Below are 12,916 nucleotides of genomic sequence, written 5' to 3' on the forward strand. Positions count from 1 at the left end.
CTCAAATAAATTAAATCTTTAAAAATAGATGGATGGACAGATAGAGCTGTGAGTCAAGATTGTGCATACAGGCATCAGGACCCATGTTCGCTCTGTGGGTGTTGGGCCCTGACCGCTCTGTAAGCTGGAAATCAACACCCGATGTTCTCTTCTGCAGAGTGTGGGGAGGGTCAGTGTCCACTGCCATCTCCCTTCAGAGAGCCAGAAACTCTCAGGGCCTGGGTTGTAGAACATGTTGATACAAGACCCTGAACTCACCACCTTCTTGTGGGCCTTTTCCATTAGAGGAGAAAGAAGGTTCAAGTGCACACAGTTCAGTTGGCACAAGACACAGAGACAAAAATGAAAAGCCCAAGACAATTACTCTGACAAACATCATCTCCCGGGTTTGTCACTGTAGCCAACATCTGGCATGCAAGAGGGCCAGATATTGCCAGAAGTGACCAGCATCCACTTGTCATTTTGGTCGTTGACAGTCTACGATTTATTATGTTTGTTCATTCAGCTTTCTAAAAGCATCAGTTGGAAACTCTCAGCAGCTTCCTGCACATATAGCCAGGTCATTGTTTGGTCTAATTAAAAGGAACTTAGGGTATGTGTGGCTGGATAGGGAGTAGGGGAAAGAGTAGAAAATGAAGTTGAAGAGCACGATTCTCCAGAACTCCGGTTTTGGAGTCTGAAAACCTGGGTTCCAAAGCCATCCCTGGCATTTCTGAGCCATGCATGACCTTCGGCAAGTCATTAAACCTCCTTGGGCTTCAGCTTCATTGTCACTGATGGGGGAATTTGGTTGGCTTAGGTCCCTAGAGTCCCTGTCACTAGCCGGGCCTTGGGGCCACTGAGGTGCCAGGTGGACAGGTCCTGCTCTCAGACAGTCACTGTGAAGACTGCTGCACACGGCCACTTCCTCCTGCCTTCCCTGACCCTCCCAGGGTGAGTGGACAGGAGGATCAAATGAGAGAAGATTCCAGAATGCCAGCACCACACACAAGGAGGCTGTCAATGTCCTCATAACAGTAACCCTATGTAGGTCAGCCTGGAAATGAGAGGCCAACAGAGAGACTGGGGTTGATCTAATTTCTGAGCTGGCAAATGCTTATGTGACTTGATAGTTGATATTTAAATCCTAAGTGTTTGAGGGATTTGAAGTATATTTTACTCAAATGTTGAATTACTACAACCCAAGAAATTATTTCAGGTGCATGTTTTAAATCAGGCTTTTCATCTCACTCTGTAGGTGGCCGAATTTGTACAGTCTCTTCTGGGCTGCGAAGAGCATGCCAAGTGCTTCAAGAAAGAGGTAAGAAATGCAAAAATTATATGTATTTCCCTACTTCTGGGCTCAGAAGTGCTTTGTTTTCATTTACTTCCATGTAAATAAGAGCAGGAGAAAAGGCTCAGGGCAGGAAAGAGCCCAGCAGAGCAGCGGGGCACAGCAGCGTCAGACTCTGGGCTTTGTCACTGAATGCTGTGGTGCTCGGCCCGTGTGGCCTGCCCAAGAAATAGCCTGTCAGGTGAGGGAATAAAGGAACATGTCAATTAATTCTTATGGGTGCTGTGGAGGCTCTGCCATGATGACTTGAGGCTTCACTGGGGGCAGAATGGAGTCCTGCTAGGAGCCTGCTCCCAGGGAGGAGAGGGAGTTATTTACTTCAAGGGGACAGTGGGACCATCCTGTATGTCCCTGCTTGGCACCTGCTTCAAGAGGAATGCAGAGAAGCCACAAAATCCTTCTATGGGGTTTCTGCTTCCTACCCTCAGTTGGTTGGAAATGTTCCAAACTACTTAATATTTGTCCTGGAATTAGTAGCTATAGCTCTAGGGACCCCAGAAGAGACTGGACCAGCTATGGAATCATCGTGAAGATACAGTGGTTATTGTTTTGTTTGTTTTTTTTTTATATTTTATTTATTTATTCATGAGAGATGAGAGAGAGAGAGAGAGGCACAGACACAGGCAGAGGGAGAAGCAGGCTCCATGCAGGGAGCCCCATGTGGGACTGGATCCGGGTTTCCAGGATCACACCCTGGGCTGAAGGTGGCACTAAACCGCTGAGCCACCCGGGCTGCCCATGGTGGTTATTGTTTATCGTGGCCTTGTCAAGTGCTGGGCCCTGTGCTGAGCACTTTACAATTATTATCCTTGGGTTCTCAAACAACCAATGAAGAAGGCTAGCAGGAAAGGGGCAGTCAGATTGTAGCCCCCGTCCAGGTTGTTTCCAGAGCCATCGTTATTGCTCCAGAAGTCTCCAAGAAAACTACCCTCTAGAGCCTCTGGTGTGTAGCACACACTCTCCCTCTCAGGGCATGCATGGTTCAGGGAAAGGACTCTTGCATTTGGGGTCCTGGGCTCCTCAAAGCCCAGCAAGTCTTGCATCTCCAGGGAACTCAGCATTAGGGTCAGTATGGTGGCAGTCTGGATAGCTGCCACTGGAAATATGATGTTCACCTGCTCTTCCCCAGCCCAGCACGGCTCCGGTGTGGTTGGCCCCGCCTCACACATACGGGCCGCTCTCTGCATCCTGTGATGCCCGAGACCCACCTGGTCCACAGGTCTCTGCACATCACGATGCTCCAGCTTGGCTCTTAGACCTGCGGCCCCCCAGTGGGCAGATCATTTAGCCTGCCTTATCCTCCCCTCCTCTGTAAAACACAGACTTCTCCAGGGGGGCTTTGAAGATCAGGGGTAGTGTTTTTCAGTGCCTGGGAAAGTCTGCAAGTATCCTGTTCTCTGAATGGACGATTCAGCAACAAACACTATCATAAATGCACAGGAAGCCTTTTTTTTTTTAGAGATTTTATTTATTCATTCATAGAGACACACAGAGAGAGAGAGAGAGAGAGGCAGAGACACAGGCAGAGGGAGAAGCAGGCTCCATGCAAGGAGCCCGATGTGGGACTCGATCCCAGGCCTCCAGAATCACACCGCGGGCTGCAGGCGGCACTAAACTGCTGAGCCACCTGGGCTGCCCAAATGAAGCATTTTATAGCTTTCTTAGATCTTTAATTTCCCACTTTAATTTAAAACTTTAATTGCAAAACTTGGGTCTGTGGGGGATCCTTACTCCTCATCGAGTCATTGACACCAAGGGTTTGCATCACTGTTTCACAAAGGTTAGAACTAATACAGTGCTAGGTGCAGGGAAAGGTGTTGCCATAGAAGACCCGTTCATTCTGTCATCTTGGTTCTAGAACCAGCAAGCTTTCTGAGCCTGTGTGTGTTGAAATGGGTGATGTGAGTGTAGGACCTGCCTACAGTCCCTGAGACTCAAACTCTGAGAGCAGACTGGGCTGTATGGTGGTCACTCACCATCCTGAGAATCTTAGGAAAGCTATTACATGTCAGGTCACTATGCTTTAAAGGTTAATAAATAAGGGGTGCCTGGGTGGCTTGGTGGGTTAAGCAACCGATTCTTGATTTCTGCTCAGGTCATAATCTCAGAGTCACAAGATTGAGCTCCATGTCAGGCTCTGTGCCCAGTGTGGAGTGTCTTTGTCCCTCCCCCTCTTCCTTTGACCCTCCCTCCCTGCTCGCAGCCCTCTCTAAAATAAATCATCTTTAAAAATTATTAAATAAAACATCTATTTTATATGTATTTTTGCTTATAATGGCATTTCTTATTAAAAAAAAACTTTTAAATGCAGGTCAGTTAAAAGGAGAATATAAAAATAAACCACTACTCCACCAGCCAAATCTGACTTCACTTAACATATAAAGACTTCAAATATTTTCATTATATGCATGTGTACATGTGGTCATGCACATTTAATTTTATGGGTTAGAACCAAGATCTTTCTATGTCATCATGTTGTATTTTGTTGCTTAACAATTCACGAAAAATTTGCCAAATCATTAAGTGTTTCTTTGAGAGGTGAATTTCGGTGACTGCCTGGCACCCCAACCTAGACAATACCATAATTTATTTAATTCTGCTATTTTAGAAATGCTGAACTGTTTTCAGTAGTTCACTTTGTTCTGTCAGGAGAAATTCCTGGAGATTTCCTTGGTGGATGAAAGTAGGTTTTTTCCCTTAAGGTTCATGATACAAATTCAGGCCAAGATTTTTTAAACATAACAATTTTAGAAATTACGCGTGTGTATTGAGTTCATATTTAACAGAGTCTCGGGTAACAGTCCGGAGCCGGGCAGCAGTCGGGCCCGGGTGGGGAGGGGACCGTCCTCCCGTGTTGCTGGGGAGCTGCAGGGAGGCTGCCACCGTCGCAGTCACACAGCTCAGCACCCGAGGGAACGTCCCCGGGGGTAAACCGTGTTTGTTTATTTCCTCACAGCAGATTGACGGCAAAGCCTTCCTACTTCTGACACAGACGGACATCGTCAAGGTGATGAAGATCAAACTGGGTCCGGCACTGAAGATTTATAATTCTATCCTCATGTTCAGGAATTCCCAGGACCTCAGTGGAGAAGACTCTCTGTCAGGCCAGGAAGCCAGAGGATAAACACACACCCCGACCTACTGCAGCTCCAGGACCTTCCTCTTTCAGCAATAAAACTGGCCCACACTAATTTAAGTTTAATGTCCCCATGGTTATATCCGTGTTTAATTTGGACCTTTGAAAATGGCTGTGGTGTAGATGTTTCGAGGGTACCATGGACTGTCCTAGTGCCCCCGATGCAGAGGCTGGGGTGTGACTCGGGAACATCATTGTCTTCGGTAGGGCCCTTCCAGCTCTGATGCGTTGCAACAAACAGACCAAAGAAGCCCTCACACACACCTTCAGTGGTTCTCCTTCACCATTAACCATTTTTCAAGCATAAAACTCTCGAGTGGTAAAACATTAAAAAAAAAAACAATACTCACAAATGCGTTGTTAGTGTTTCACCAGAACGTCTGAGCCAGGCTCAGACTTGCCATCTGGGTGCAGTGAGTCTAAGAGAGGCCTGGTGTTTTAAAAAGACTTTATGTGGGATTTTTGGGTACTTTACTCAGGAAAGTGTGAATCTTTAAAATAATAATAATAAGCACATGTTTTCATGATTCATTAATTCTCCTTTTTGTTCCATTAATCATTTCTTGTTGGTGTCCCAGAGCCTCCTGGAATGTGCCCAGGAGCACCAGGGGGACAGCCAGCAGAAGCTGGCCAGACCCTTCTGAGGCCCCTTCACCAGGGCCCTGAGGCTGCCTGCGGGAGCGCGGGGCAGGGGGCCCCCCTCCTGCCACCCCACACGGGCTGGAGAGCCAGCCACCCTCCTGCACTGAACCCCTCCCACCTCCACTCAGAGGAGGCCTCGGAGAACTGGCCCTGCACCTCCCCCCCCCCGCCAGCACATGTAATAAGGGACTGTGTTACATCTTGATAGAGGCGCACTAACAGGGAAGATCTCTGAAGTAGGGAGCTTGGTAGCTGTGATTTGAACAATTCTGATCTCTTGTCAGACCTTACTTGTTTTGTGTAAGTGACTGTACCTGACACTTCAGTGGAGTCAGCCCCATGATTCTGAAAGACAGTCACCTGTTCATACCTACTGTCGGAGCTGCACCGGCCCCCTGGAAGTAGAGACCATTGTTCTCTGATTCATTAAGAATCTTACGATTGAAGGAAGTTGATTCGGCCTGGAGAGATTCTCAAACTGTAGGTCACTGAAAAAAAAATATTCTTCTCTAAGAGGTGTGCACATATTGCATCTTTTAAAGATTCCCACCTAAATGGAATTTTAATATATTATTGGTTCATGTAAATTTTTATTTTCTGTGGAGTTTTCTTTGCTGTTTATTTTCTGTTTTTTTTTAGACTGCCATGTACAATTAAATTCCTGCTTCTGCTGTGTTAAAATTATAATATATTTTAAATGATAATAAACATAAAATAAAACCCCCACCTCCATGCCTTAATGAGTATGTTGTAATAACCTATTCCCACAACACAACCTGAGGGCTTTTATCTCAGCCACGGAGGAACAAAGCGCTGCTTGGCATAGCCCACAAAGAAGTCAGCCTTCGAGTATTGGGGATATGTTTCCCTAGGGAAGCAAATTCAGCCGTTAATAACTTGAGAAATTAGGGGCATCTGGGTGGCTCAGTGAGTTAAAGTGTCTGGTGCTTGATCTCAGCCCAGGTCTTGATCTCAGGGTGGTGAGTTCAAGCCCTGTGTTGGGCTCCACGCTGGGTAGGGAGCCTAGTTAATAACTTGAGAAGTTAAAGTGGAGATTTTCAAATTAAAAAGAACCTCACAATTGTTCATCATAGAGGCTCCGTGGAAGATCTGAGATGCATGTTTCATATATTTAATACTTGTTGTTTCAACAAAGGATCTAGATTAGAACACACAACACTAAGCCAAATTAGAGTTGAACTGTCGTGTTCCTAGAAGACAGTGCAATCAGGTACAGCTCGATCCAGGTGTCTAGCCACCTGCCAGACATCCTGACTTGCCACCCAGTGCCTTCACCTTGCCACTCTGGAGAGGCAACTCCGGTGGTCCCGTCCTAGTAGCCTCTCCTGGCTGAACAGAGTAGCGGCCCAACTGAGGAAACCAAAACATCTGACTCTGGCCATTTCTGTGTTAGAGCTTCTCCCACCAGCATGAGTTCGCTGGAGGTGGAGACCCACGAGGCGCAGGTCAGCTTCTGAGCTGGTCCCTGCTGGCCCGGCAGGCTGCCAGCTTCACACCTCACCCCACCTTCCTCCCCTGTCACAGCGTTTCCCTCGTGCCCCCATCCCGTGCTGGACCTACCCTGAGCTCCTTCCTCCCTCCAAGCGTACCTTCCTGGGTGTAAGTGGATGCCCCCGCCTGAGCTGTTCCCTCCCCTTCACCCCTGTTGGGGAAGACCCACTGCAGCCCTATTCCCATCATGTGGTTCCTCACTTGCTGTCGTTACCACGTTACGAGTGGTAAAACATTAAAAAAAAGGGGGGGGCTTGTCTCCCCCCCCACTAGTCTAGATGGTGTGTGAGAACGGAGACCGTGGCAGGCTTGCTCATCACTTACTCCCAGCACTTGACGTGGTATGTGGCACTTCATCAGCACAAAGTAAGTTACTTATTGCATCAGTGAATGAGGTAAGCGCATCAAATTCGACATCAAGTCCCAGCTCCGTAACCTCCTAGATGGGAATAACTTACCTGTAAAAAGAAAGTGATATCTACCCCGAGGGGTTTTTTAATTTGATTTTGTGGATGTGTGTAAACGAATGTAGCTGACATAATACACATAAGGTGGCTTTTTGTTAGGGGGCCCAGAAGCATGTGGGGCAGGCCTCAGGATGGTCTGGAGGGGCCTTGATTGCCCTGGACCCAGCCCTACCACATCCAGCTTTGACTCCAACAAATTCCCTCCCCTTACCTCATCCTCTCCAAACAGGCTGGAAAGCTTGGAAGTTGAAATCTTTCTCCCAGGGGACCCCCCCCGCAAGGAGTGAGGCAGCATCTGGAAATGCCCCAGATGGTTTGAAGGCCTCGGCTGCCCCCAGGTACCACCCCTAGCCTCTTACTCTCCTCTTTCCTGATTCCCATCTGGAATATGCGTGACAAAGCAAAAATTGCGTAACAAGTATCTTAAAGACCATGAAAAGACTCGGTCTCAGAAGTGAAAAGTATGCAGGACAAAGCAAAATATTGCCAGTAGGACTTCAAGAAATAACAAACTTCTAGATTGTTAGAAAGAGTTCCCCTAAAGGACCATTATTTACACAACACGTTGAAATACACATATGGGACTGGAAATCAGATCATTAAGCAAGGACGCTCTGGGAGCTTAGGACTTCTGAGACCATAGTCTTTGAATGTCTTTAATTTCTGATACTTTTTCACAAAGATAAATTTCTCTCTTCCAACAACCCACAGTCCTCCCAAGAAAAATCTCTCCTTCATCAACTCCGAACACCTTGTTTCTCCTGGCCTGTGATGAGATCCTGACCATGGCTAACTCAAGTCCTCAATAGATTCCAAGTGTTAGCACAGAAGATTGACTCCTGTTAACCCCTGGCTCTGAATCGTGACCTCTTACCCTTGCTGCGGGCTGACTTGGAACATCCCTGACATTTCTTGATCAAATTTTCTTTGTGGAATCTCCTTCTGTTGAGTGAGGGCTTTGCCACAGTCACTCATTCCATTTGAAATACTGAGTTTTCACTGCATTCCATTTTGTTTCCTATCATTTTAAGAAATATTCCATTTGTCTCTGCAACTCTCAGAGCTGAAAAACGTTCTTGAATATGAAGCGTTCCTATGAATATATTCTTAATATTCAAGAATCATTCTTCATGAATATTTTTCCTTACAAGTTGTTCTTAAAAGCTTATTCTCCTTATAAATATATTCATGAAAAATATATTTGTTAATAGACTCTTGAATATTCAGAATCCTTATAAATATATTCTTCTTATGAATAAATATATTAATGAATAATGTATTCATAAAAACTCTTCCTTCAAAAATACCTTATTCTGGTTCTACTCGCCTGGTCTCCATCTCTCCCCACCGTCAGTTTGTCACTGCGTTAGAAGCCTGGGACAGCCGAAGTCCTACAATGCAGCTGTGAAGACAGCACGAATACTTGTGCTTGTCTCCAACACTAAAAGTTACACAAGTGAATTTTCTGACTGAGCACTCTGGTGAATTGCTGATCACAATTTGATTTCTCAGGGAGATTACCTGCTTGCAAGTCTCTGCACCAGAGATCCCTTTCAGGCAAAGGATGGATTTTGAATCCAGTGACCAAATAAAACATCCCAGCTGCCACTGCTGAGTGCCTAGTGTCCAAGTGCCTAGCACCCCAGGGCCCCGGTTGGGATGCACACACAGGCAAGTCCAGAGGGCCTGCAGGGCCACTGTTAAGACTCAGTGCTTGAATGATGTCAGCAGAAGACTAGGGGCCCATTGGATAAGGGTGTGTCCCTTGGAGACTTCAGAGCGTTGAGAGGCAAAGCTGCAGCCTCCTAAGCACTGTTTTGTCAAGGTGGCCATGGCAATGATTCGGAGATGGAAAAAAGTCAGGGAAAAGGGTTAAAGGGTTGCAAGATTTGGAAAAAAAAAAAAAAAAAGGTAAGAACCACGATTAAAAAGGAAATGAAAAATAAAAGGTGAGAAATAAGACTTCAGTTTAAAATATCGAGTTTTTCTCCAGAAGATGGTTCTATTTCATGGGATCAGACTAGTTGTATCGGGTTTTACCTACAAGGCAACACCTATCAATTGCCCATTTGCTTCAATCTGAAATTAAATTGTGTTCCCTTTGATTGAGGAATCAAGGCAAATTGATGCAGGAAGAATGCAAAATGCTAAGGAGTCCCAGGTTAAATCCAGCTGTCCCCACAACGGATTTTTCACAATTGTTGAACTGCAACTCATAGCAATTGTATTAAGTACTCATGGGGACTGTTTGGAATACGGGGGCCTCTGTTTTGCTCTGACATACTGGGGCATCAGAGGTCTTTTAGAAGGAAAAAAAATATCAAGAATGACTGGCCAATATTAACTAATTTGCATTTTTAAAAAATAAAGGGTGTATTTACAGGATTTATTCCCAAAGAGCACGAGTTGCTTCATCAGCTAGTTGTGAATGGGTAGAGTATGGGTGGCATATGCTTCCATGGAGGCGGTTGTTTCTCTGTAAACTGTTCCGTGCTTTGGGGTTAGGATCTGCTCTGACAGTTTGCTTCAGAAGGCAGTGGAGTATTTGTTTCGTATTGTTTCTTGTTTTTTGTTTTTTTTTTCAAGAAGAAGCAATTCGAATTTCATTTGGCCTAGCCTCTCCCACGAAAAGAGTCAAACCAGCCAAAAATTAGTTTATTAAAGGAAAACTCACTCCGACAGGTTGCTTGCTGTTGGTGATTGAAATTTTTTTCTTTTATTTTTCAATCAATTTGCAAAGTTATCCTCCAGAACAGCCAGCTTACTATTCTCCCCCGCCCCCTTTCTGTTATTTTTTTTTTTTCAGAATAGATTTGCTTTTCACATGCCTTTTGGGCTGAAAAGTTAAGCCTAAGAGTAGAAGAAACAATTTCACAGATCCACCTACATATTGATTCAAAACTTTTCTTCAAATGAATCAGATTCACCTGAACAGGTGTCCTCATCTTTGTCCATTGTGGGAAGTATTACATTCATCCATTCAACAAATATTGAGAGCCCACTCTGTCCCATTTGGAATGCATCCTTGGACAAATGAATAAAAATCTCTGCTTCTGTGGGGCTTAAATCCAAGGGGGTGTGGAGATACACAATAAACCATAAGCATAACAATATGCAGATGAATAGGAGGCGATAAAGGGGAAAAAGTCCAGGGCCTGGTGTAGTGGAAATATGATCTTGCTGGTGCACAGATCTTACAGAAAATATGGTCAGGTGGTGAGTGAAATCCCCTGGCATCTATGTATGTGATTCACATGACACCTACCTGCACAGACCCAGGTGTTGTTCAGTTCTTTCTAAACCTTTGTTCTTGCTCTGTCACCGTAAACTGCAGAGATATTCTTGTATTTCCCCACGGGACCTAGAACAATCCTCCATACAGAGGTGTCTTTCAGTATATATTGCTAACTGGCTGGCTCCAGAGTATGAACATTATTTTGAGTACCAGTTTGATGTTAGCAATTAAGTACTCTGTTACCTGGACACTTCTGGGGCCCCTTTTCCCCCCAGATTCTATGAAGCAATTAACAAGAAGTAATCAGAGATACTTGTAATGTGATTAAGTGAAAATTGTCATCAGGCAGGTAATTTTAAATACTGCCGTGCTTTAAATACAGACTCATTAATTTTAGCTCAGTGGTGTTCTAATATTTATTATGCACACATAAGAATTTTAAATATGAATATGTTTTCACATGGCTATGCTTGGTAATCCTGTCACCTGAAAAAATTACCCAACTAATAATTCTCAAGCCCTCCAGTAGGGTAGCTGAGGTTAATAGTGTGGTTCACAAGTACAATATTGAACGAAAAGGGACAACAAATTGATGAAAGGTGTCTGATAAAAAGGTGGAAAGACTTGACACTTTCTGTGAGTCAACACTAAGTACCTCGACTAGGTCCTGCTTTACAACTGTCTTAGATGCCCCCACAGGGCAAATTCTTCAAATCAATCTGTTTTGTGCATGTTAATTTGAAAAATGATTAGCCCTAGAGGAGGTTCAATTTTAGGAAAAGTGATTAGCTTCTAGCTAACATCGGCTGTCTGTCTATCAACCATCTCAAGGCGAGTTCTCTGAAAAGTCCATGGCAGTTTGTCAAGCTACGAATTTGAGGCAGGCTACTATTTGTGAACTGCTGGGGAAAGGATGAATTGTGTGTGTCTGGGTGGCTGCTTGCCACTTGAGGAGTCATTTGTAGCTCATGACCACTTTGGCAGACCTGGGCCGCCAGAAACTGATTTCACAATTCAATCCATACTCTGTGCAGACAATTGGAATATTCTTCCTGCCTTCAGAAGTAAACAATAAAGAAATAATTCGCTGATTTAAAAACCTTAAACTGGAGGTGGTGTACTTCATTTTTTATACGGGCACTAAGCTGGTGAAAAGGATTTGTTCCCAGGAATCCATTATGCCCTCCTATCCCTTCTGTCTGTGGACAGTGGATAATTACACACAGCCATCCTTAGAAGCAGCGTCAAAGCTTTCTCAACCTTGATGAGGTTCTGAAAATAACAGAAATAGAATGTGACTCGAATGGTTGGGCCATGTGATTATAATCACCTTCATTATCCAGTTTCCAAAAACCCCTAGTGAAAACACTTGTACGATCTCCTACAGGGACTGGTTCCTAGTAGCCCCTTGAAGAGAAAGATTATGCCTTGTGGCACTTTCTACCGCACTCAGTGTGAGCACAGAGCCTTACACGTTCTGGGCAAATGGAATTTAATATTTAACAACTGGGTGGCGTATAAAAAATGCTCAATAGGTATTTGTTGAAGAAATAGAGGAGAAAAAAAAAAGATGTACTTTTTCAGATCTAGCTTCAGATATTCAAACTTCAGCCTAAGATGTAAACATGCTGGTGTCTCCTATTTCTACAAAATCATCTTTCGTATATATTTGAAGACCCTAAAGAAGTCACTCCGTAGCCCTCTGTCTTCAGACTAAATCCCTTTGTTTTCACCTATTTCCATAGTAGTTAACTCTGAAATTTTCAAGTTTTGCCTCTATTAATTTTGCCTCCTCCACCCCCGCCAGTCTCCATCTTCATGTATATTCATGGCTGTTTGCTTCATTAAACATCTCCCCATCATCCCCGAAATGGTCCTTTAGAAGTCCATTGTTGTCACTCTGACCTATGGCTTGTTTCTGCAAAAGTCAAAAGTCAGAGATACACTCGCCGTCCCTGTCATGTCTCGAAAAAGTGTGATTTGTGAGACGTGAGGTGGATACAGCCCAGAAAACCACTGAGTCATGCGGCCACACGATGCCCCACTGGAAGGAACACGGCAGGCCCACCGTCCCAAAGAGATTTCCTAGGGACTGTTACTTCGTTAATGGTTTGTAAAATGTCACACAAAACAAGCTTCTCATGAAGAGGTGTTAAGCAAGTTAGAATCCAGGTTTCAGGCTTTAGGGTGTTACCTGGGCACTTCTATTGCCTTTCCTATGTTTGATGCCCCGCGTGTCTAGTTATTTGAAGACTTTTCTGTTTGGCCCATTTCATTTTCTTTCTTCCCAATCTGAATTTCTCCCTCACTTACAATTAACATCACATCATTTAAGCAACTCCAAGACCTCCGTATATTTCCTGTAGCACCTTGCCCCAGGGCTAAGCTTCTGGTAACTCAAAACATTACTCAGCTACATAAAGTAGATTATATAGTGAATTGAAATTTTTACTGAAGACTTTACTTTTAATCTGGGAAATGTCAGTGACATAACTTGCTTCAGATGAAATCAGCCTGGGCAGCCTGGGTGGCTCAGCGGTTTGGCACCGCCTTCAGCCCAGGGCGTGATCCTGGAGACCTGGGATCAAGTC

General features: G+C 44.6%; 1 protein-coding gene across 14 annotated transcripts in view; it reads left to right on the forward strand.

The window, feature by feature from the left end:
* The window catches only part of L3MBTL4 (L3MBTL histone methyl-lysine binding protein 4), a 492,268-nt gene extending 486,431 nt beyond the window's left edge, over window positions 1-5,837 (forward strand). For 13 of the 14 annotated variants that reach the window (XM_072828786.1, XM_072828785.1, XM_072828789.1 and 10 more), the window contains 2 exons: window positions 1,238-1,300; window positions 4,290-5,837. In XM_072828786.1, coding sequence (XP_072684887.1) covers window positions 1,238-1,300; window positions 4,290-4,457 — 231 coding nt within the window. In that variant the 3' untranslated portion in view covers window positions 4,458-5,837. The remainder of the gene's footprint in view (window positions 1-1,237; window positions 1,301-4,289) is intronic. The other variant, XM_072828792.1, reaches the window with a different exon arrangement.
* Window positions 5,838-12,916: the final 7,079 nt, after the last annotated feature.

The sequence above is a fragment of the Canis lupus genome, chromosome 6 (assembly GCF_048164855.1).
Source record: "Canis lupus baileyi chromosome 6, mCanLup2.hap1, whole genome shotgun sequence".
In the NCBI taxonomy this organism is placed as follows: domain Eukaryota; kingdom Metazoa; phylum Chordata; class Mammalia; order Carnivora; family Canidae; genus Canis; species Canis lupus.